Source organism: Pseudophryne corroboree, chromosome 6 (genome assembly GCF_028390025.1).
Source record: "Pseudophryne corroboree isolate aPseCor3 chromosome 6, aPseCor3.hap2, whole genome shotgun sequence".
NCBI classification, from domain to species: Eukaryota; Metazoa; Chordata; class Amphibia; order Anura; family Myobatrachidae; genus Pseudophryne; species Pseudophryne corroboree.
Genome location: NC_086449.1, coordinates 823,877,114 through 823,902,270, shown reverse-complemented (window position 1 = coordinate 823,902,270; position 25,157 = coordinate 823,877,114). Strand labels below are relative to the sequence as shown.

The following is a 25,157-nucleotide window of genomic DNA, read 5'->3' as shown; positions in this document are numbered from 1 at the left end:
AGTATAACACCAGTATGTGTGTATATACTTTTATATGATATTTTCCATCCTCCTGTCAGCTGGCTCCTTGAGGACGGCCCTATCTATAGACGGTACCGCCACTTGTTTTGATAAGCGTGTGAGCGCCTTATCCACCCTAAGGGGTGTTTCCCAACGCGCCCTAACTTCTGGCGGGAAAGGGTATACCGCCAATAATTTTCTATCGGGGGGAACCCACGCATCATCACACACTTCATTTAGTTTATCTGATTCAGGAAAAACTACAGGTAGTTTTTTCACATCCCACATAATACCCTCTTTTGTGGTACTTGTAGTATCAGAAATATGTAACACCTCCTTCATTGCCCTTAACGTGTGGCCCTAATAAGGAATACGTTTGTTTATTCACCGTCGACACTGGATTCAGTGTCCGTGTCTGTGTCTGTGTCGACCGACTAAGGTAAACGGGCGTTTTAAAACCCCTGACGGTGTTTTTGAGACGTCTGGACCGGTACTAATTGTTTGTCGGCCGTCTCATGTCGTCAACCGACCTTGCAGCGTGTTGACATTATCACGTAATTCCCTAAATAAGCCATCCATTCCGGTGTCGACTCCCTAGAGAGTGACATCACCATTACAGGCAATTGCTCCGCCTCCTCACCAACATCGTCCTCATACATGTCGACACACACGTACCGACACACAGCACACACACAGGGAATGCTCTGATAGAGGACAGGACCCACTAGCCCTTTGGAGAGACAGAGGGAGAGTTTGCCAGCACACACCAAAAAACGCTATAATTATATAGGGACAACCTTATATAAGTGTTTTCCCTTATAGCATCTTTTTATATATTTCTAACGCCAAATTAGTGCCCCCCCTCTCTGTTTTAACCCTGTTTCTGTAGTGCAGTGCAGGGGAGAGCCTGGGAGCCTTCCCTCCAGCCTTTCTGTGAGGGAAAATGGCGCTGTGTGCTGAGGAGATAGGCCCCGCCCCTTTTTCGGCGGGCTCGTCTCCCGCTCTTCAACGGATTCTGGCAGGGGTTAAATATCTCCATATAGCCCCCGGAGGCTATATGTGAGGTATTTTTTGCCAAAAAATAGGTTTACATTGCCTCCCAGGGCGCCCCCCTCCCAGCGCCCTGCACCCTCAGTGACTGCCGTGTGAAGTGTGCTGAGAGCAATGGCGCACAGCTGCAGTGCTGTGCGCTACCTTAAGAAGACTGAGGAGTCTTCTGCCGCCGATTCTGGACCTTCTTCTCTTTTCAGCATCTGCAAGGGGGCCGGCGGCGAGGCTCCGGTGACCATCCAGGCTGTACCTGTGATCGTCCCTCTGGAGCTAATGTCCAGTAGCCAAAGAAGCCAATCCATCCTGCACGCAGGTGAGTTCACTTCTTCTCCCCTAAGTCCCTCGTTGCAGTGATCCTGTTGCCAGCAGGACTCACTGTAAAATAAAAAACCTAAGCTAAACTTTTCTAAGCAGCTCTTTAGGAGAGCCACCTAGATTGCACCCTTCTCGGCCGGGCACAAAAATCTAACTGAGGCTTGGAGGAGGGTCATAGGGGGAGGAGCCAGTGCACACCACCTGATCCTAAAGCTTTACTTTTTGTGCCCTGTCTCCTGCGGAGCCGCTATTCCCCATGGTCCTTTCAGGAACCCCAGCATCCACTAGGACGACAGAGAAATATATTTTCAGGGCCCTGACTACATCCAACAACTTGGAGTCCTCCAAGTCACTAGTAGCCGCAGGTACCACAATAGGTTGGTTCAGATGAAACGCTGAAACCACCTTAGGGAGAAAATGAGGACGAGTCCTCAATTCCGCCCTGTCTGAATGGAAGATCAGATAAGGGCTTTTACAGGATAAAGCCGCCAATTCTGACACGCGCCTGGCCGAGGCCAGGGCCAACAGCATGACCACTTTCCATGTGAGATATTTTAACTCCACAGATTCAAGTGGTTCAAACCAATGTGACTTTAGGAACCCCAAAACTACATTGAGATCCCAAGGTGCCACTGGAGGCACAAAAGGAGGCTGTATATGCAGTACCCCTTTTACAAACGTCTGAACTTCAGGAACTGAAGCTAGTTCTTTCTGGAAGAAAATTGACAGGGCCGAAATTTGAACCTTAATGGACCCCAATTTTAGGCCCATAGACACTCCTGTTTTCAGGAAATGCAGGAATCGACCTAGTTGAAATTCCTCCATCGGGGCCTTACTGGCCTCGCACCACGCAACATATTTTCACCAAATGCGGTGATAATGCTTTGCGGTTACATCCTTCCTGGCTTTGATCAGGGTAGGGATGACTTCATCCGGAATGCCTTTTTCCTTCAGGATCCGGCGTTCAACCGCCTTGCCGTCAAACGCAGTCGCGGTAAGTCTTGGACTAGACAGGGTCCTTGCTGGAGCAGGTCCCTTCTTAGAGGTAGAGGCCACGGGTCCTCCGTGAGCATCTCTTGAAGTTCCGGGTACCAAGTCCTTCTTGGCCAATCCGGAGCCACGAGTATAGTTCTTACTGCCCTCCGTCTTATAATACTCAGTACTTTTGGTATTAGAGGAAGAGGAGGGAACACATACACTGACTGGTACACCCACGGTATTACCAGAGCGTCCACAGCTATTGCCTGAGGGTCCCTTGACCTGGCGCAATACCTTTCCAATTTTTTGTTTAGGCGGGACGCCATCATGTCCACCTTTGGTTTTTCCCAACGGTTTACAATCATGTGGAAGACTTCTGGGTGAAGTCCCCACTCTCCCGGGTGGAGGTCGTGCCTGCTGAGGAAGTCTGCTTCCCAGTTGTCCACTCCCGGAATGAACACTGCTGACAATGCTATCACATGATTTTCCGCCCAGCGAAAAATCCTTGCAGCCTCTGCCATTGCCCTCCTGCTTCTTGTGTTTACGTGAGTGACTGCCGTGATGTTGTCCGACTGGATCAGCACCGGCTGACCTTGAAGCAGAGGTCTTGCTTGGCTTAGGGCATTGTAAATGGCCCTTAGCTCCAAGATATTTATGTGAAGTGATGTCTCCAGGCTTGACTACAAGTCCTGGAAATTCCTTCCCTGTGTGACTGCTCCCCAGCCTCGCAGGCAGGCATCCGTGGTCACCAGGACCCAGTCCTGAATGCCCAATCTGCGGCCCTCTAGAAGATGAGCACTCTGCAACCACCACAGGAGAGACACCCTTGTCTTTGGTGACAGGGTTATCCGCTGATGCATCTGAAGATGCGATCCGGACCATTTGTCCAGCAGGTCCCACTGGAAAGTTCTTGCGTGGAATCTGCCGAATGGAATTGCTTCGTAGGAAGCCACCATTTTTCCCAGGACCCTTGTGCACTGATGCACTGACACTTGCATGGTTTTAGGAGGTTTCTGACTAGTTCGGATAACTCCCTGGCTTTCTCCTCCGGGAGAAACACCTTTTTTTCTGGACTGTGTCCAGGATCATCCCTAGGAATAGAAGACGTGTCGTCGGGATCAGCTGCGATTTTGGAATATTGAGAATCCAACCGTGCTGCCGCAACACTACTTGAGATAGTGCTACCCCGACTACCAACTGTTCCCTGGATCTTGCCCTTATCAGGAGATCGTCCAAGTAAGGGATAACTAAAACTCCCTTCCTTCGAAGGAGTATCATCATTTCGGCCATTACTTTGGTAAAGACCCGGGGTGCCGTGGACAAGCCAAACGGCAGCGTCTGAAACTGATAGTGACAGTTCTGTACCACAAACCTGAGGTACCCTTGGTAAGAAGGGTAAATTGGGACATGGAGATAAGCATCCTTGATGTCCAGAGACACCATATAATCCCCTTCTTCCAGGTTCGCAATCACCGCTCTGAGTGACTCCATCTTGAATTTGAACCTTTGTATGTAAGTGTTCAAGGATTTCAGATTTAAAATAGGTCTCACCGAGCCGTCCGGCTTCGGTACCACAAACAGCGTGTATCAATATTGTCAGTCAGGGAATCCGACCAAGCCACCCCAGCACTGCACATCCAGGCTGAGGCGATTGCTGGTTGCAGTATCACACCCGTGTGAGTGTATATACATTTTAGGATATTTTCCTGCTTTCTGTCAGCAGGTTCCTTAAGGGCGGCCGTATCCGGGGACGGTAGTGCCACCTGTTTAGACAAGCGTGTGAGCGCTTTATCCACCCTAGGGGGTGTTTCCCAACGTGCCCTATCCTCTGGCGGGATGATGCTAATAACTTTTTAGGAATTAACAGTTTTTATCGGGGGAAACCCACGCATCATCACACACTTCATTTAATTCCTCAGATGCAGGAAAAACTACAGGCAGTTTTTTCTCACCCAACATAATACCCTTTATAGTGGTACTGGTATTATCAGAAATATGTAAAACATTTTCCATAGCCTCAATCATGTAACGTGTGGCCCTACTGGAAGTCACATTCGTCTCTTAATCGTCGACACTGGAGTCAGTATCCGTGTCGGCGTCTGTATCATGCCATCTGAGGTAACGGGCGTTTTAGAGCCCCTGATGGCTTTTGAGACACCTGGACAGGCACAGGCTGAGTAGCCGGCTGTCTCATGTCATCAATCTTTTGTAAAGAGCTGACACTGTCACGTAATTCCTTCCATAAGCTCAGCCACTCAGGTGTCGACTCCCTAGGGGGTGACATCTCCATTACAGGCAATTGCTCCGCCTCCACACCATTTTCCTCCTCATACATGTCGACACAATCGTACCGACACACAGCACACACACAGGGAATGCTCTGATAGAGGACAGGACCCCACTAGCCCTTTGGGGAGACAGAGGGAGAGTATGCCAGCACACACCAGAGCGCTATATATATACAGGGATAACCTTATATAAGTGTTTTTCCCCTTATAGCTGCTGTTTTATTAATACTGCGCCTAATTAGTGCCCCCCTCTCTTTTTTAACTCCTTTCTGTAGTGTAGTAACTGCAGGGGAGAGCCAGGGAGCTTCCCTCCAACGGAGCTGTGAGAGAAAATGGCGCCAGTGTGCTGAGGAGATAGGCTCCGCCCCTTTTTCGCGGACTTTTCTCCTGCATTTTTATGGATTCTGGCAGGGGTTAAAATACATCCAAATAGCCCTGGGGGTTATATGTGATGTATGTTTGCCAGCCAAGGTGTTTTTATTGCTGCTCAGGGCGACCCCCCCCAGCGCCCTGCACCCTCAGTGACCACAGTGTGAGGTGTGTATGAGGAGCAATGGCGCACAGCTGCAGTGCTGTGCGCTACCTTGGTGAAGACTGATGTCTTCTGCCGCCGATTTTCCGGACCTCTTCTTGCTTCTGGCTCTGTAAGGGGGCCGGCGGCGCGCCTCTGGGACCGGACTCCGAGGCTGGGCCTGTGTTCGGTCCCTCTGGAGCTAATGGTGTCCAGTAGCCAAGAAGCCCAAGCTGGCTGCAAGCAGGCAGGTTCGCTTCTTCTCCCCTTAGTCCCTCGATGCAGTGAGCCTGTTGCCAGCAGGTCTCACTGAAAATAAAAAACCTAAAACTAAACTTTCACTAAGAAGCTCAGGAGAGCCCCTAGTGTGCACCCTTCTCGGCCGGGCACAAAAATCTAACTGAGGCTTGGAGGAGGGTCATAGGGGGAGGAGCCAGTGCACACCAGGTAGTCCTAAAGCTTTACTTTTGTGCCCAGTCTCCTGCGGAGCCGCTATTCCCCATGGTCCTTACGGAGTTCCCAGCATCCACTAGGACGTCAGAGAAAGTGTATTAACGTTGTACACAGCCCGATCACATCTGTGCAATGCTACACTACATGCACACACATTTTCATGCTGGGGCGATGTTTTGGGATTGGGGCGTTGCTGTGACTCACCTGTTACTGTACTGCAAGTGCTCCTGGTAAATACATGGATTGTCCTTTTCCATGTGGCTGAGTCGCGTGTAATCGTTCGGAAACACGTATGTGAGGCGGACCTGAGTATGCAGGAATGTGTTAATGTCATATTGTACACAATCTCATTATATGTGTAATTGTGTTTAATAGAAGCATTGTTATTATTATAACTAGATATTTTCCCTTTGTTGTACTCAGATAGGTCTTTGCCTATTCTCCCTGCTACTGAGGCTGGACAGGATGTGGAGAGGGGATTTAAAGTAAATGAGTTCCGGTCTCTCCTGGCACTTCGGCCATAAGGTTAGGTTAGCCAATAAGGTACTCCAGCTCCATCATAGCTGGACCGTGAGCAGGGCAGAACGACTTTGCACAACCCCCCCCCCCCCCCCCCCCCCCATTGGTAAGCATGGTCAGATGCACCCCTCTTGGCTACACACCAGCTGTACACCCAATATAGGGCTCCCCTATGCGGAAAATCAGGACAAGCATGTGCGGTGAAGATTGCTTAGGCCACATGATGCTCCCTGTACTTCCTTGTAGGTCTCAAATAAAATGAAAAAAATTCTAGGAAACAATTTCAGCTTGATGTTATTAGTTTTGACCACATCAGGAAATCAAATTAAGGAAAATATGTACTGTGACAGGTTACAGATTTCTGGTGGGAACGGGTGGACAGTCCTGGTGAAACAGGGACACAATGAGAGCCCTAGGGATGTTTTACATTATTCTTCCTTCCCGAGATTGCATTTTGCCCTACTGCCCATATCTGACTCACGCTGTGACCTCACCCACGCGTTTCACGATGCCCCCTCCTTACACCAGTGTCTTCTCCTGTTTCTGCTCTTCCTATAGTCACTTACAAACTGCAGTCCCTGGTAGCGCTCTAGAGGGTATCCTTCCACCAGGTAGCTGGGCTTGTATGGGCAACTGGGCAGGACACTGTGCAGTCTGTTCATAGGCAAGAGAGGGACTGAAACAGAAAGTGACAGTGATAAAGATGGAACATTTATAACATCTGTCTACAAAGGTCCTACCCATTTCCCGGTCTCTCTTTCTCCTACTCTCTTTCACCAAATTTCTGTTCAACCAACTTTTCTCTTTCCAGCATACTATTACTTCCTCCACTATTATTATTACTATCCTATCGGTGCTTTCCTAGTGGGAACCTAAACATGTTTATGTGTTCCTTCATCTACCGCACATCATCCTACAAAAACAGAAACATTCCATCCTAGTATGTCCTCTGTCTCACAATGCTCCTACTCATAGCTCCTTTACAGAAACGTGGTCCCTCTACACTACATCCACTATGAGTCTGTCCTCCGAGGGACTGTTCCTGATCCACAATCCCAGACCTGGAAAACGGTGATAGAGTAGATATCTTCCAGTCTAGTCTCCAGCTACTGTGACTCTAGTCTCCAGCTTCTACTCTATTCCCCAGCTCCGACTTTAGTCTCCAGCTCCGACTCTAGTCCCCAGCTTCCAGTCTAGTCTCCAGCTTCCAGTCTAGTCTCCAGCTTCCAGTCTAGTCTCCAGCTTCCAGTCTAGTCTCCAGCTTCTAGTCTAGTCTCTAGCTTCCAGTTCAGTCTCCAGCCCTGACTCTAGTCTCCAGCTTCTACTCTATTCCCCAGCTCCGACTCTAGTCTCCAGCTTCCAGTCTAGTCTCTAGCTCCTAATCTAGTCTCCAGCTTCCAGTTCAGTCTCCAGCCCTGACTCTAGTCTCCAGCTTCCAGTCTAGTCCCCAGCTCCGACTCTCGTCTCCAGCTCCGACTCTCGTCTCCAGCATCCTCTCTAGTATCCAGCAACTACTCCAGCAACTGCTCTCGTCTCCATCTACTGTAACTCTAGTCTCCAGATTCTACTGTAGTCTCCAGCAACTACTTTAGTCTCCAGCTTCTACGCCAGTCTCTATTATCTAGTCGTCTCCAGCATCTAGACTAATCTTCATTGTCTATTCTAGTCTCAAGCTGATACTCAAGTCTCCAGCTACTAGTCTAGTCTCCGGCTTCCAGTTTAGGCTCCATCAAATACTCTAGTCTCCAGGATCAAGTCTAGTCTCCAGCAGTCTAATCTTTTCACGTCCTGGTCAACCGATGACCTCAAAAGGGGAGATTACCTGCTGATTTGCTACTTTATCAGATCAGATTTTAACCCCCCGGACCAGACTTTGTAGGGACAGGATGGGACAACACCCAGATTAATGTTCTTACAATTTTGTAGGATGGATTGGAGAAAGAAATGAATGTACTCACCTTTATAGAAATGGTCTCTAGGATCAGCTTTGAGAATATCTGCGGGGTGCTTCTCCAACCCAGGGCTGTAGTAACTTGCTTTGCTCAGAGGTATTTGTGACGTGTTGCCCAGGGGGAGGTTAGACTCATCTACATACAGAAGACTATGAAATGAGTGTGACATCAGCGCTATAGACAAATGGGGGAGATGTATCAAAGACTGGAGAGAGATAAAGCAAGAGAGAAATAAAATACCAACTAATCAGCTCATAGATGTCATTTTTCAAACACAGCCTGTAAAATGGCCGGTACTTTATCTCTCTCCTTGGTTTGATACATGTACCACCATGCATGAAAAAAAAAATAAAGGTGACATCGGGATAGTGTGGGCATCCAGAGTGGGGAGGTGAACAAGGCCGATCGCTAAATAGCGAACAGATTAAATTCCATCAAGTTCTACCTAATTTTCTATCTCACTTGGAAGACAAACAGGACCTCTATTGAAGCCACTTGGATTTGTTCCAGTGAGTTAAATTACATTTGCTCACAATTCGAAATCAGGATTTAGATGGATTATTAATATCCATAACAATGACTGAGTGTTTTCAACTTTTTGCTTTGCTCCACAGAGACACGTTTCAGACCTTGAGGAGCTGCAGGAGTATAATACACACTTTTCTTTGTTTCTACAGAGGTTCCCCGACAGCATTGAGATAAGTGGACACCCTTGGGAAGATTTCTGATAGGCCTAATATTTGCTAATTGATCTATTCACAATTCTTAGGGGATAGGGAATAGTACACTGATGGTATTAAACTATGTACAAGGGGGAGAGAGAAAGACGGAGATTGGGAGAGAGATAAACACAAGGTGTTAAGAGAGGGAGGCCGATGCCTGGTGAAAATTATATCACCAGGTTTGTGGTATGTGATAAATGACACCTGGAACTTACCGGAGAAGAGAGACAGGAACTGGGAGTCTATAAGCGAGAAGTGGGAGCCGGGTACAGCTGGCCGCCACTGCAAAAGAGACAGACATATTGGGCCTAATTCAAGGTTTACTGCAAAACAACATTTTCCTCTAATGGGCAAAACCGCGCTGCACTGCAGGTGGGGCAGATGTAACATGTGCAGAGAGAGTTAGATTTGGGTGGGTTATATTATTTCTGTGCAGGGTAAATACTAGCTGCTTTATTTCTACACTGCAATTTAGATTTCAGTTTGAACACCCCCCCACCTAAATCTAACTCTCTCTGCACATGTTACATCTGCCCCAACTGCACTGCACATGGTTTTGCCCATTAGGGAACAATTTTGCTGCTGCGATCAGGTCTGAATTACGCCCTGTGATCACAAGCACGGCCCTTGTAAGATGCACAGGAGTGGGGCAACTGCTGAAATCGCAAATGGCGCTGCTATTAGGCAAAGCTACGCAGTTATCCGGGGCACCGAGGTTTCGGGATTGCCTAAATCAATGAGCGAGTGAATGTTTTCTCCATCCACACTATCCCATCCATTGTGACGTCAGAAACAGTAATAACGTGAAAATGTCCACAACCCCACCGGTTACCAGATCAGAGGCCCCTCGCTCACCGCCAGCTCCACGTGGTCTGTGCCTCGGTCATCCTGCTTGTGTAACAGCTCAAAATAATACCTCTTAGAGGCCGACAACCTGAGGACGACACGGCAATGAGACATCATTAAGACTGATGTGCGGTCTTTGTAGCTGCGCCTCCTTGTCAGTTTTACATCCCCAACAGGTCACTGACCCTCACATAGCACCCCTATACAGGTCACTGACCTTCACATAGCAACCCAACAGGTCACCAACCATCACATAGCAACCCAACAGGTCACTGACCCTCACATAGCACTCTTACAGGTCACTGACCTTCACATAGCAACCCAACAGGTCACCAACCATCACATAGCACCCCTACAGGTCACTGACCTTCACATAGCAACCCAACAGGTCACCAACCATCACATAGCAACCCAACAGGTCACTGACCCTCACATAGCACCTCTACAGGGCACTGACCCTCACATAGCAACCCTACAGGTCACTGACCATCACAAAGCAACCCAACAGGTCACCAACCATCACATAGCAACCCAATAGGTCACTGACCCTCACATAGCAACCCAACAGGTCACTGACCCTGAGACAGCAAACCAACAGGTCACTGAACCTTACATAGCACCCCTACAGGTCACTGACCTTAACATAGCAACCCAACAGGTCACTGACCCTCACATAGCACCCCTACAGGTTACTGACCCTCACATAGCACCCCTACAGGTCACTGACCCTCGCATAGCAACCCAAAAGGTCACTGACCCTCACATAGCACCCCTACAGATCACTGACCCTTACATAGCACCCTTACAGGTCCCTGACCCTCACATAGCAATGTAACAGGTCACCGACCCTCACATAGTAACTCAACAGGTCACTGACCCTCATTTAGCACCCCAACAGGTCACTGACCCCCACATAGAACCCCTAGAGGTCCCTGACCCACACATTATTATTATCCTTTATTTATATGGCGCCACAAGGGTTCCGCAGCGCCCAATTACAGAGTACATAAACATATAATCAAGCAGGAAAACAGCAACTTACAGTTGATGACAGTATAGGACAAGTACAGGGTAAATACACATAGTTACATGAGCAGATGACACTGGAATAAGTATCAGGTGGCAGAAGACTGCTGGATGTGGTACAGTTGAAGATTATTAAAGTAAGACAAAGGATAAGCACATGAGGGAAGAGGGCCCTGCTTGTGAGAGCTTACAATCTAAAGATTGTACTGTGACACATACCACCCAAACAGGTCACTGACCCACACATACCACCCAAACAGGTCACTGACCCACACATACCACCCAAACAGGTCACTGACCCACACATACCACCCAAATAGGTCACTGACCCACACATACCACCCAAACAGGTCACTGACCCACACATACCACCCAAACAGGTCACTGACCCACACATACCACCCAAACAGGTCACTGACCCACACATACCACCCAAACAGGTCACTGACCCACACATACCACCCAAATAGGTCACTGACCCACACATACCACCCAAACAGGTCACTGACCCTCAGACAGCACCCCTACAGATCACTGACCCTCACACAGCACCCCAACAGGTCACTGACCCTCATATAGTGCACAATTCTCCTGAAATATCTGTGCTGCTGTGAGCGTTCTGACAATCTGATCGACTACTGGTTGTAACATCCCCCCCCCCCCCCCTCACAGCTCACTAGTGTTCTATCCCTAGTCAAATGCATCTTAACATGGCCTACATTTATTCTATGTATAGTTTATCCCCAACTCAGCCTGATTTTTTATGGATTTGCTACCCACGGGCAAACAGAATTAAAATAAATGTATTCATGCACCAAGACATTGTGACATGACTGAGGCATGAGCTACCACTGAGGCACGAGGTACGACAAATGAGCAGGACCCGTTCTGCTTGTGCGCGAACTGGTCCTGGAATGCATGAAGCAGGACGGCAGCATACTGTCGGTGATTGATGGTCTGCTGCCATTTGTGGGGGAAGGAGGGGGTGGTGATAGCCTCTGTTTCCCGAAATGTAGGTGTGTCACCGCCTTTAGAGGAAGAGAGGAGGCCAGGGATCTCCATTGCTGGACGGAGATTTCCTGGCTACGGCAACGTGTCCCCATGGGTGCTGCAATTCGCCTGACGATGAGTGAGTGATCTGTTGCAGCACACTAGGACGCAGGTGGGAACACTACCGCAGCAGGAGGAGTCTGCATGTAACAGCCACCTCCTGCTGCATCACCATACAGCGCTATCACTGCCGCTTCCAAGGAAGCCACTCCGTCCATCAGCCCCATAGAGCACAGTGAGGTGTAATGAATCCTGGAGTAAAGAAAAAGTCGCTGAGCTGGTGACAACTGGGTCTATTAATCGCTTATCGTGGTAATCAATAGAACGTCGCTGAGGCATCTGAGGTACAGTGCCCTGGGAGGTAGCGGTCACCTCACCACTTCGGTGGCCCAGTCTCATGTGACATGCGCAGCGGAACTAAAGTCACAGAGCTGCACTCTCAGTTCTGCTAATAAATAAATGAAATGACAATAAATTATTAAATATATACTGTGATAGAAAAAAAAAAATATTTAAAATGATTGTCCTTTGTGGAAAAATGCTTTATTCAAAGACTATTTATTCTTATTTCCTTCTGTTATCACCATGCCGAGTATTGCTGCGGTTCCCTTCTCATGTATACAGGGCTTTTCAACCTTTGATAAATACATGCAAATCTTCCTGTCACCTTATGACTGGCTAAACCTGTTCCGCCTGAGACCCAGTGGCAGTCATATGTGCGGGAGACAAGCCCAGACTATGGGGGTTATTAAGGGTTGTTAGCAAGCCAAAAAAATAGCAATTGGGCAAAACCTGTGCAAAAAAAAAAAGTGCACTGCAGGTGGGGCAGATGTAACATGTGCAGAGAGAGTTAGATTTGGATGGGTTAGATAGTTTCTGTGCAGGGTAAATACTGGCTGCTTTATTCTTACACTGTAATTTAGATTTCAGTTGGAACACACCCAGTGGTGCAAGCAGAAATTTTTCTTAGTGGTATTGATGGTAAAAATGGGTGTGGTCACGTGTCATGAGGGGGTGTGTCACACAAAACTAGGGGAGTGGCTACATGACAATAGGGGCATGGCCATATTATGCCACACATCGTAATGCCCATTACACATTATGCCACACACCGTAATGCCCATTACACATTATGCCACACACCGTAATGCCCCATTACACATTATGCCACACACCGTAATGACCATTACACATTATGCCACACACTGTATTGTTTATTACACATTATGGCACACACCGTAATGCCCCATTACACATTATGGCACACACCGTAATGCCCCATTACACATTATGGCACACACCGTATTGTTTATTACACATTATGCCACACACCGTAATGCCCATTACACATTATGCCACACACCGTAATGTCCCATTACACATTATGCCACACACCGTAATGCCCATTACACATTATGCCACACACCGTAATGCCCCATTACACATTATGGCACACACCGTAATGCCCCATTACACATTATGGCACACACCGTATTGTTTATTACACATTATGCCACACACCGTAATGCCCATTACACATTATGCCACACACCGTAATGTCCCATTACACATTATGCCACACACCGTAATGCCCATTACACATTATGCCACACACCGTAATGCCCCATTACACATTATGCCACACACCGTAATGACCATTACACATTATGCCACACACTGTATTGTTTATTACACATTATGGCACACACCGTAATGCCCCATTACACATTATGGCACACACCGTAATGCCCCATTACACATTATGGCACACACCATATTGTTTATTACACATTATGCCACACACCGTAATGCATATTATATAATATGCCACACAGTTATGCCACTGACACCATTTTGCAAAAAAAAAAATGCCCCTTATAAGATGCCCCACCGTACCACCACCATATTTCTTAATAGTACTCCGTACCATCCTACTTTCAGCACTAAACACACCCAACTCAAATCTAACTCTCTCTGCACATGTTACATCTGTCCCTCCTGCAGTGCACATGGTTTTGCTTAACTGCTAACTTTTTTGGTTTGCTAAGAACAATGATATCCCCCCCTCCCACTATATAAAGCTCAGATACTGTGACTAATGACCCCTTTACCCCACACATACACCACAGTCTGTAAGTGCACAACATAGAAAGGATGAATGTTCCCCTCTGCCTCTCACCTGACCGGTCTGGAGATCTGACCATGGAATTTCCCAAACTCTCCTGGGGCACTCCAGTGCGTACCTGCCTGCAGAAACAGTATATGAATATATATATATATATATATATATATATATATATATCTCTATGCACAATATACAATGTCGTCACAAACCGTGTTGCGCCCCAAATCTTGGAATAGGTGAGTGCTGTGGATGGTGCATTTTGTTTATTAGATTCATTTTTTAATTAATCTTTTTGTGATCACATTTTCTCATTGCAGCGTTTTTATTTAATTATAACTTCTATCAGCTGTTCTCCTAGGTGCTTTACAATCCGGCACCTACATCCCTCCCCCTCACTACCCCGACGGTCGACACGCCGACCAACAGGGACTATTCCCACTCGTGGATGCCCACGACACCCATAGAGTGGGAATAGAACCTGTGGCGAGCGTATCCCCCAAGGCGCTTCGTTGCATCCCCCCCCCAACCGCCATCTAAATGCCGTGATACCGCCGTCGGTATTGTAACGGCCGACTCCCTTTGCAACAGGTGTGTTGGTAAAAGTCTCATCTATATAAGCAAAGTTGCTGTGAGCTTTAGACCAGATTGTATACTTAAAGTCGAACACTAATGTTATAGCTATTTTCATTGTAATTATTTTGAGCAATAGAGTAGGACCTGCAGTATAGTGGGATCCTTTGTCGGGGGCTGCATGCTTAAATGTATTGATCAATACATGAACTAAAACTCTACTGATTACTATTGTTAGCTAATAGCAAGTGCAGAGCCCCTGTGATTTCTCTCTCTATCTATTTTATATATATATATATATATATATATAAAGACCAACAATGGTCGGCACTCCAACATACAAGTATCAACTGCCCGGTGCCCTCCAAGGGAATTTATACAGTCACTGTGGTTCCTAGGGAGGATATAGCACGCTCCCAAATGCTGAAAGAACCAGGCGGCACTCACTGAGTATATATATATATATATATATATATATATATATATAAACATGGGGTACTTCATTCATCTTAAGAATCCTGATGTTAGTATAACCTGGTCACAATTTGTTAGTAAATTGCAAAGTAAAGTAAAATATAGCCTTTTTAGAACTGTACAGAAGCCACGTGAGTATTCCACGTAACATTGCTAGTTCCCCCGATGTTCGATGCTCAGGCAGTGTAGGGATCAGCCCCCACTATCACAGCTGCTTGGAAATGGTGCTTTAATATCACATTGCATAGGGATCAGTGATCCCCGCGGGGGAGGACACATTGCTTTCATGGTGAATGGATAGACTGAAGACGCCTGTACCAGTTCCTCTCTTTTATGGTCTTATACAGTATATCTAAGTGGTTTTTCACATTATTTTTGTGTCAGTAATCAGTATAATAGGTGAATAGCGTTTCCGAATATTTACATTTACTCCTGGGAGGCGACCGCGTCCTTATTGGCTCCGTTAAGTCAAATTAAATCTATGAACGAATGAATGGAGCAGCACCCATTATGGTGATCACGTAGTATTCGCAGGACAGCAAGACTGTGTGTGTGTGTGTGTGTGTACTTGTATGCATGTATACGTGCGCATGTGTCACGCCCAGTATTTGCTTTTCCATACCGGTCCCACTCTGCACAGAAGTTTCAGCTTCCCCACTGACTGGTCGTCGCTGAGCCAAAACTCGGAGTTGTCATCTGAAGACACTGCGAACTGGACGTCACCTGCAAACAAGGCCAGAGACCGCGTCAGTCCGCGCCAGCCGAAATGTAGGGCGAGAATGACACTTTGCCAAGAAGACCCTTTGAGACCATTAATGTAAGTGTGAAACACTATGGGCACCCAGTACATTCACAGTCCACATCCTGACCACTGATGCCAGAAAGCCAATCTGTCCCTTCTTGTGGCTCTCGGTCGAAATGCGTGGGGTGGAAGAGAGATCTAATCACATCATACATCCTACTATCCATTTGTTTACATTTTGCTCTTATAATATGATTAGTCTATATGTCTTATATTGATCCTGAGTCTGCGGACATTAGGACTGGTCTCATTACAGTACGGATGGTGTCATGGTTAGCATTACTGCCTCACAGCACTGAGGTCATGGGTTTGATTCCCACCATGGCCCTAACTGTGTGGAGTTTGTATATTCTCTCCGTACTTGCGTGGGTTTCCTCCGGGTACTCCGGTTTCCTCCCACAATCCAAAAATATACTGGTAGGTTAATTGGCTCTCATCAAAATTAACCCTAGTGTGAATGTGTGTGTGTGTACATGTGGTAGGGAATATAGATTGTAAGCTCCACTGGGGCAGGGACTGATGTGAATGGGCAAATATTCTCTGTAAAGCGCTGCGGAATATGTGTGCGTTATATACATAACTGGTAATAAATAATAAATTACATTTGTTATTTAAAACAATTTTATTTTTTAACCTCTATTGACGAGGACCCAATATGCTCCTCTGGCCTCCACTACCCCCATATACAGAGACCACCCAAATCATCCCCTCCTTCCCGACCTCTCTCCTCTACTATCCTGTGGGTCCAACCTAACATGCTCCTCTGGCCTCAGCTACCACCATATACAGAGATCACCCAAATCATTCAATCCTTTCCCGACCTCTCTCCTCATATATTCTGTGTGTCCAACCTAATATGCTCCTCAGGCCTCAGCTACCACCCTGTGTACACATCACACAAATCATCCCCTCCTTCCCCGACCTCTCTCCTCTACTATCCTGTGTGTACAACATAATATGCTCCTCTGGCCTCAGCTACCACCCTATGCAGGCATCACACAAATCATCCTCTCCTTCCCCAATCTCTCTCCTCTGCTATCCTGTGTGTCCAACCTAATATGCTCCTCTGGCCTCAGCTACCACCCTATTTACACATCATATAAATCATCCCCTCCTTCCCGACCTCTCTCCTCATCTATCCTGCATGTCCAACCTAATATGCTCCTGAGGCCTCAGCTACCACCTCTATGTAGACATCACACAAATCATCCTCTCCTTCCCCAACATCTCTCCTACTATCCTGTGTGTCCAACCTAATATGCTCCCCAGGCCTCAGCTACCACACCTATGTAGACATCACACAAATCATCCTCTTCTTCCCCAACATCGCTCCCTCTATCCTATGTGTCTAACCTAATATGCTCCTCAGGCCTCAGCTACCACCTCTATGTGGACATCACACAAATCATCCTCTCCTTCCCCAACATCTCTCCCTCTATCCTGTGTGTCTAACCTAATATGCTCCTCAGGCTTCAGCTACCACCCCTATGTAGACATCACACAAATTATCCTCTCCTTCCCGAACATCTCTTCCTCTATCCTGTGTGTCTAACCTAATATGCTCCTCAGGCCTCAGCTACCACCTCTATGTAGACATCACACAAATCATCCTCTCCTTCCCCAACATCTCTCCTACTATCCTGTGTGTCCAACCTAATATGCTCCTCAAGCCTCAGCTACCACCTCTATGTAGACATCACACAAATCATCCTCTCCTTCCCCAACATCTCTCCTACTATCCTGTGTGTCCAACCTAATATGCTCCTCAGGCCTCAGCTACCACACCTATGTAGACATCACACAAATCATCCTCTCCTTCCCCAACATCGCTCCCTCTATCCTATGTGTCTAACCTAATATGCTCCTCAGGCCTCAGCTACCACCGCTATGTGGACATCACACAAATCATCCTCTCCTTCCCCAACATCTCTCCCTCTATCCTATGTGTCTAACCTAATATGCTCCTCAGGCCTCAGCTACCACCCCTATGTAGACATCACACAAATTATCCTCTCCTTCCCGAACATCTCTCCCTCTATCCTGTGTGTCTAACCTAATATGCTCCTCAGGCCTCAGCTACCACACCTATGTAGACATCACACAAATCATCCTCTCCTTCCCCAACATCGCTCCCTCTATCCTATGTGTCTAACCTAATATGCTCCTCAGGCCTCAGCTACCACCGCTATGTGGACATCACACAAATCATCCTCTCCTTCCCCAACATCTCTCCCTCTATCCTATGTGTCTAACCTAATATGCTCCTCAGGCCTCAGCTACCACCCCTATGTAGACATCACACAAATTATCCTCTCCTTCCCGAACATCTCTCCCTCTATCCTGTGTGTCTAACCTAATATGCTCCTCAGGCTTCAGCTACCACCCCTATGTAGACATCACACAAATCATCCTCTCCTTCCCCAACATCTCTCCTACTATCCTGTGTGTCCAACCTAATATGCTCCTCAGGCCTCAGCTACCACACCTATGTAGACATCACACAAATCATCCTCTCCTTCCCCAACATCGCTCCCTCTATCCTATGTGTCTAACCTAATATGCTCCTCAGGCCTCAGCTACCACCGCTATGTGGACATCACACAAATCATCCTCTCCTTCCCCAACATCTCTCCCTCTATCCTATGTGTCTAACCTAATATGCTCCTCAGGCCTCAGCTACCACCCCTATGTAGACATCACACAAATTATCCTCTCCTTCCCGAACATCTCTCCCTCTATCCTGTGTGTCTAACCTAATATGCTCCTCAGGCTTCAGCTACCACCCCTATGTAGACATCACACAAATTATCCTCTCCTTCCCGAACATCTCTTCCTCTATCCTGTGTGTCTAACCTAATATGCTCCTCAGGCCTCAGCTACCACCTCTATGTAGACATCACACAAATCATCCTCTCTTTCCCCAACATCTCTAACTCTATCCTGTGTGTCTAACCCAATATGCTCCTCAGGCCTAAGCTACCACCCCTATGTAGACATCACACAAATCATCCTCTCCTTCCCCGACCTCTCTCCTCATCTATCCTGTGTCCAACCTAATATGTTCCTCAGCTACCACCTCTATGCACACATAACACAAATCACCCCCTCTTTGCCCGACCTCTCTCCTTATCTATCCTGTGTGTACAACCTAATATGCTCCTCTGGACTCAGCTACAACCTCAATGTAGACATAACACAAATCATTAGCTCCTTCCCCGACCTCTCTCCTCTACTCTCCAGTGTGTCCAACCTAATATGCTCCTCTGGCCTCAGCTACCACCCTCCTTCCCCAACATCTCTCCTATCTTTTGTGCCCAACTGCATCTTTGCCAACATGTCCAAAACTGAGCCACGTCACCTTCTGCCCTCCCAATCCCTCTACGCCTCCACTAGTCTCCCTCATGGCTGACAATATCACAGTGCCCCCTGTTCCCCCGACTTGGCATCATCCTCGGCTTAGCCTTCAGCTTTATTCCTGAAGTTTTGTGACATCTTACAAATAAAGCACTGGCTCAGCCACATACACCGTGGGGGCCCACGTTACACTTACCATCTGCACTGGGATGGAGGTATCCGAACATGCGCAGCCCATAGTTGGTCCACTGGGGTGTGATTGCCAGCTTACTGACTGTAGTGCGGATCTGACAGGGAGGAAACACAGTGAGGCTTTCATTCATATGATTAAGGATTCCAGCTCCCAGCTCTCCCTCCGGCTAGGATAGGCCACTAAAATAGCCAAGTACTCAACAAGTGCTCTCACAGTGGTCAAATGATATGACACGGACTGGTAGCTAGCCAACCCCTGCAGGTATTTTACAGATACCTGTGTTTTTAATGATTGCCAACTAATCTGTTTTTACTGACAGATATCTTCCTTTCTAGCAAGTTACTAAACCTTTGGTGTGTGGCATATACAGTATTTACCAATATTACAGGCTGCCAATTTTTTTTCTTCAAAAATCTGTGATTCCATTAAAAACAACAAAGGGGCGACCAGGCACTGGTCATACAGGGATACACATTTAATATGAAAAAAAACAAGATTGGACGATTTTGTATATAAATTCTCAAATCTATGTCCAGTTTGGTGGTGCGCCCAGAGCCAGGAAAAACATATGTCAAAAAGGGGAGAAGAAAGAAGGCTGTTGTGTGGGCGCACTCTTATTTAATTGAAATAACTTATGGTAATTATCAAGTTAATCATAAGGAATGCTGATAAAACATAACTTTATTGCGATATTCTTTAAAATCAGTGTAATTGCCCATTATAGAAAATATGATCCAAAGTAAGTTCTGTGCACATTGGGTTGAATTTAAAAAATATGATAAAATGTTGTGGTCCTGCCTCAGAGAGTGAGATAAGAAAGGATGTAGACACTTCAAAGTCGTACATCCATTTCAACCCGACCAGTACAGACTATGGCCCTCATTCCGAGTTGTTCGCTCGCTAGCTGCTTTTAGCAGCATTGCACACGCTAAGCCGCCGCCCTCTGGGAGTGAATCTTAGCATAGTAAAATTGCGAACGAAAGATTAGCAGAATTGCGAATAGACACTTCTTAGCAGTTTCTGAGTAGCTCCAGACTTACTCGGCATCTGCGATCAGTTCAGGGCTTGTCGTTCCTGGTTTGACGTCACAAACACACCCAGCGTTCGCCCAGACACTCCTCTGTTTCTTCAGCCACTCCCGCGTTTTTCCCAGAAACGGTAGCGTTTTTTCGCACACACCCATAAAACGGCCTGTTTCCGCCCAGAAACACTCACTTCCTGTCAATCACATTACGATCACCAGAACGAAGAAAAAACCTCGGAATGCCGTGAGTAAAATACCTAACTGCATAGAAAATTTACTTGGCGCAGTCGCAGTGCGGACATTGCGCATGCGCATTAGCGACTAATTGCTCCGTTGCGAGAAAAAAATACCGAGCAAACAACTCGCAATGACCACCAATCTGTATTAATGAAACCACTATATGGTCAATTGAATAGTAAGTCTGTCAGACTTACTATTCAATTGTCCATATAGTGGTTTCATTAATCGGGGGCGGCGATGGCCTACGATTTTCTCAAAACAGAAGCGTGTCGTTTTAATTTTGTGGGAGTTCCGAGGCCAGGGTCTCCATTTTCTGACGGAGATTTCCAAGGAAACAGTAGGCACGCTTACTATAACTGCACCTGAATCAGGCGCACTGACTCTACGAGGGTGGTTCCAATCCATTCATTGATAGAAAAAGTTCTGAAAAACTTTAGAATCAGCAAACTCCTGATAAGTCCCTCCAAACTCAAACTCATAGATGCAGGCAGTGAGGGAGGGTCTCAATTACTTATTGCATCTAGCGCAGACACCTGACTCAGTGTGGGACGATTACCAGGGACAGACAGAGATCGGGCCACACAGAAAAAAATAAAATATTAAATCAAAAAGTTTAAAAATACATCAAAATTAAATAGTCACAAAAATGTAAAGTATTGGGATAGTCTGTATGAGGGCACAGGGAAGTGACCACAACCACATGATAACTGCCACACCCACACAGTACTGTGTGGCCACATCCACACAGCACCGATCACTCACCTTCCACTACTCGCAATAGGTCTTTAATCATTTTCAGCCCCAGGCCGTGTTGTCCTAAATACGGGCCAGAAAATGGGGGTGCAGCAGTGATCGTACAGTGATATCATAGGGATATATGCGGTAATACATGATATGAGGCGGGGCCATGTGAGAGACAGGCGTAAAGGGGGGGTGTATAGTGATGGTAGTTAATGAGAAGTGGGAATGGGGGTACTCACATGGGGGAACAGAGGGAAGTGCAGATTGCGACGGAGCTGCTGGATGCTGCTCCCACACCAATCCTCGAAGACATGGAGGTTGACACGGCCAGAGAACTGAAACAGAAACACATTTTTAGTGTAGTATCCCATACATAGTTATTTTACACTGCAATTGTCATTTTGCCTATAGGAGGCGCTATTGGAGATGCTTGGTTGCTGACAGGCCTTCTTAGAACACTGTACTACCTCCAGTGTCTATGAGAAGGTGCAGTATTTTCCACCGTCCACTCCCTCACTCCTGTATCCAAGGTTTCTCCCGTGCTGCCCCCCTTCCTCTTTAACTCACTTCCTCTCAGACTCTCTTCCATTATCCACACCTTCAAATGGGCCAGAAAGACTCAATTCTTTATACAAACCAATCAGCCCACCCCCATAACTCATTACTGTGACCACCCACCTGCTCTCGATCCCCCCCATCACCCTCCTGGTTATACCCCTCCCTCTCTCCTCCTAGTACTATCATTGCCCCAGTGTTGTTTGTTCCCCCATCTCCTACCAGCAACTCTGATCGCGTCTACCCATCCACTTGTTGTCTACAGAGTCACTGAGTGATGCTTCACTTCCTACTCCTCACCCATCCTCAAAATGCTTTCTATATCCAGCTGCTGAGGAACTACAAATCCCACAAGCACATGTAAATACCTCCAGGTTAGATGACACACTGGGGTAAATGTACTAATTTAATTAGGATGGGATGTTGCCCATAGCAACCATGAGATTGCACTTCTCATTTATCTAGGTAAGTACACTTACCTTCCCCTGTCAGGATTCTGATCATTGGGATGCCGCTGTTGATATTCTGACTGCTAGCATTTCAATCCCAACCCAAACACAGTATGGGAGTGAGCAGTGACAGGCTATGGGGGACACGGGTTTAAAAATAAATATTCAACTGGTTTTGTTACAAATAGGCTTCCCTACACTTTACCTGGGGAGGCTATCAGTGGCGGCAGCTGCTAAAGGTTATTCGATGGCGAAACCTGTTGGTAGCGATCGTGTGGGGCTTCAGATATACAGCAGGGAAGGCTTTTCACCTAATCATAGACACCTAGAATTCAGTAAGAATATGGGCACACCTTGGGGTATATTTACTAAGATGGGAGTTCCATTTAAGATGCGATGTTGCCCATAGCAACCAATCAGATTCCAGGTATTATCTTCTAGAAGGTGGTAGATAAAAGAGAATAGATTCTGATTGGTTGCTATGGGCAACATCCCATGTTAAATAGAACTCCCGTCTTCGGAGAGGCGTGTGAAATTGCAGAAGCATCCTGTGTTAGTGCGGGGGGAAAGGGGTTGAGGGGTGTTATAGATGGGAGAGGATGGGGGGGGGGGGGGGGTAATCAGAGCTGGAGGGGGCACCACTGGTCTCTGGGAATGGAGATGCAGTTACACAGGGGGTGGGTGATTTTAACACGGCTGCAATGAGAAACTTTTGTGCTGATAAGTGAAGAAATTTCCATTTTGCTTCAACACACCCAGAAAGCTTTTACAATGATTCTCAAGGCAGGCCCGTCCCCTCTATCCCAATTACTGCCCCCTTGGCCTGATTGGGCTATGGGGATGGCAGGCAGGGGTCCCTCTGATAGACACAGGTGCTGGGACAACAGGTAGCGCCCACTGTGTGCCCCCCATCAGATAAGGCCGCCGGACTCTAGCCACAGAGAACCCCACCTGTGTTCTGACTGGATTCCATACAATAACTGGTTTGTAACAAATGTTCTAGGTAGGAAATGAGGACATGGGGCCCTTATTCAGTATTGGATCGCAAAACTGCAGCTGATACTGAATACGGCCCACGGTTAGGAGGATAGGAGGGGTCGTGTGCATTCCCACAGGAAGCTCCGTTCACTAGCGTCATGTATATTATGTGAAGTCGCGGCCATCTATTCAGTCAAACAACCCCCTTGTATTTAACTTATTTTTATTTTGTATTTGTTTTTTTTACGTTATATTTTATGTGGAAATCACTTTTTTGACCCCATTTTTGTGTTTATTAATGACTGTCAACACAATCTTCTCTCCATCGGGCCTATACAACATCAAGCCTCGACGGCAATAATTGATTTTGCAGCGAATTGCCGCGGCGCATGCCAACGTACCAGAGCAATTCAGTATTGCTGCGACTGTGGTACAGATGCTCCGAGAAGCAGTTGTCCCATGATCCCCAACACAAAGTAGCAGCAAAAGTGTACACTGCACGGCAGTGCGCGCACAGGAGCGGCGTACTGAGAGGGGCGGAGGGGGCAGGGGGATGCCTGTTTGGTGAGCCCGGATGCTGCGCTGTAACATTACGTGCAGCACTGGGCTCCTGTTGCCGTGTGGGAGCCGGCACTGCAGGCAGACAGTCTCTGGGGGGCAGCCCAGCTTCTCCCGGACCCCCGGAGTGATGGAAACAGGGGTCGGGCCGTGAGGCCAGACTATACTTGCCTACCTGACCCTTTCCATGAGGGAGAAAATGCTCTGTTCCTGGACTCTCCTGGTAATGTATGATTGCCATCACCTGTGGTGAAACACCTTTCTTATCAATTACCCAGCTCACCACAGGTGATGGCAATCCTACATTACCAGGAAAGTCCAGGAACAGAGCATTTTCTCCCTCATGGAGAGGGTCAGGTAGGCAAGTATGGCATAACTTAATGCACAGGTTCTCAAACTCGGTCCTCAGGACCCCACACGGTGCATGTTTTCCAGGTCTCCTCACAGAATCACAAGTGAAATAATTAGCTCTACCTGTGGATCTTTTAAAACGTGTCAGTGAGTAATTAATACACCTGTGCACCTGCTGGGTTACCTGCAAAACATGCACCGTGTGGGGTCCTGAGGACCGAGTTGCTGTGTAATGCAGGAGAGAATGGATAATAAAGGCACTGCCAACAGAGGGCATCCAGCATGTGCTGCCCCATTGTAATGGAGGCACAGACGGAGCCACACTCATCTTGACTTCTCTGCTGCACCTAGGTGCACCATGGTTTATTAGCATAAGCCCTTCATCTATTGTTCTCAGCTGCAATACAATACAGAGAGAACAAAACAGCAGGGGATTAAGTCCGACAGCCCTGGCTCACATAATACTATTACAGGGATAGATGAACATGGCTCCATCTGTATACTGACAGTGCCCAGCGCTACTTCTCTTGTTCTATATGATGAGTGCAGCTCTCAGTATCCCTTATGTGTGGCTAGCAGCAGAATTCTCCTTTGGAATTCCCGAAGGGGAGACGCTGGGGGAGGGGCAACTTATATTCCGCCATCATGGCCCCACCCCTCGCTGTATAGCGGCACATTGGGGCATTATACAGAGTGGGCTGTGGCCACGATTTGCGTCAAAGTGCCCCCTGCCCATTTCACTTGGAATTGGGTTGGATGTGGGAGGCTGAACTTCTTCTAGGAGGCCGAGGGGACTTCCCATAATTGGGAGTATCCCAGCATTCTGGGAGAGTGTGCCCTAGCCCTAACCCACCTGGGTATACTTTTTGCCGGGATGACGACTGTCAGGATTCCGGAGTCGGTCTCCTGTCCCTTTCGAAGTTCTGGCATCGGAATTCTAAAGGGTGTTGGGATTCCAGCGTCTGTATTTCGACTGCTGGGATCCTGACAGCTGGCATTGTGACCGCAACCTTCACATTCATGTGTCGCTAAA

General features: G+C 47.3%; 1 protein-coding gene across 3 annotated transcripts in view; it reads right to left on the bottom strand.

Moving 5' to 3' along the window:
- Positions 1-25,157, bottom strand: part of B4GALNT3 (beta-1,4-N-acetyl-galactosaminyltransferase 3) — a 159,318-nt gene that overhangs the window by 84,082 nt on the left and 50,079 nt on the right. For all 3 annotated transcript variants that reach the window (XM_063929228.1, XM_063929227.1, XM_063929226.1), the window contains exons 3-11: positions 21,473-21,568; positions 19,232-19,322; positions 15,502-15,602; positions 13,890-13,957; positions 9,644-9,722; positions 9,004-9,070; positions 8,073-8,201; positions 6,681-6,790; positions 5,800-5,900 (exon numbers count right to left, since the gene is read on the bottom strand). In XM_063929228.1, the coding sequence (XP_063785298.1) occupies positions 5,800-5,900; positions 6,681-6,790; positions 8,073-8,201; positions 9,004-9,070; positions 9,644-9,722; positions 13,890-13,957; positions 15,502-15,602; positions 19,232-19,322; positions 21,473-21,568 (842 nt within the window). The remainder of the gene's footprint in view (positions 1-5,799; positions 5,901-6,680; positions 6,791-8,072; positions 8,202-9,003; positions 9,071-9,643; positions 9,723-13,889; positions 13,958-15,501; positions 15,603-19,231; positions 19,323-21,472; positions 21,569-25,157) is intronic.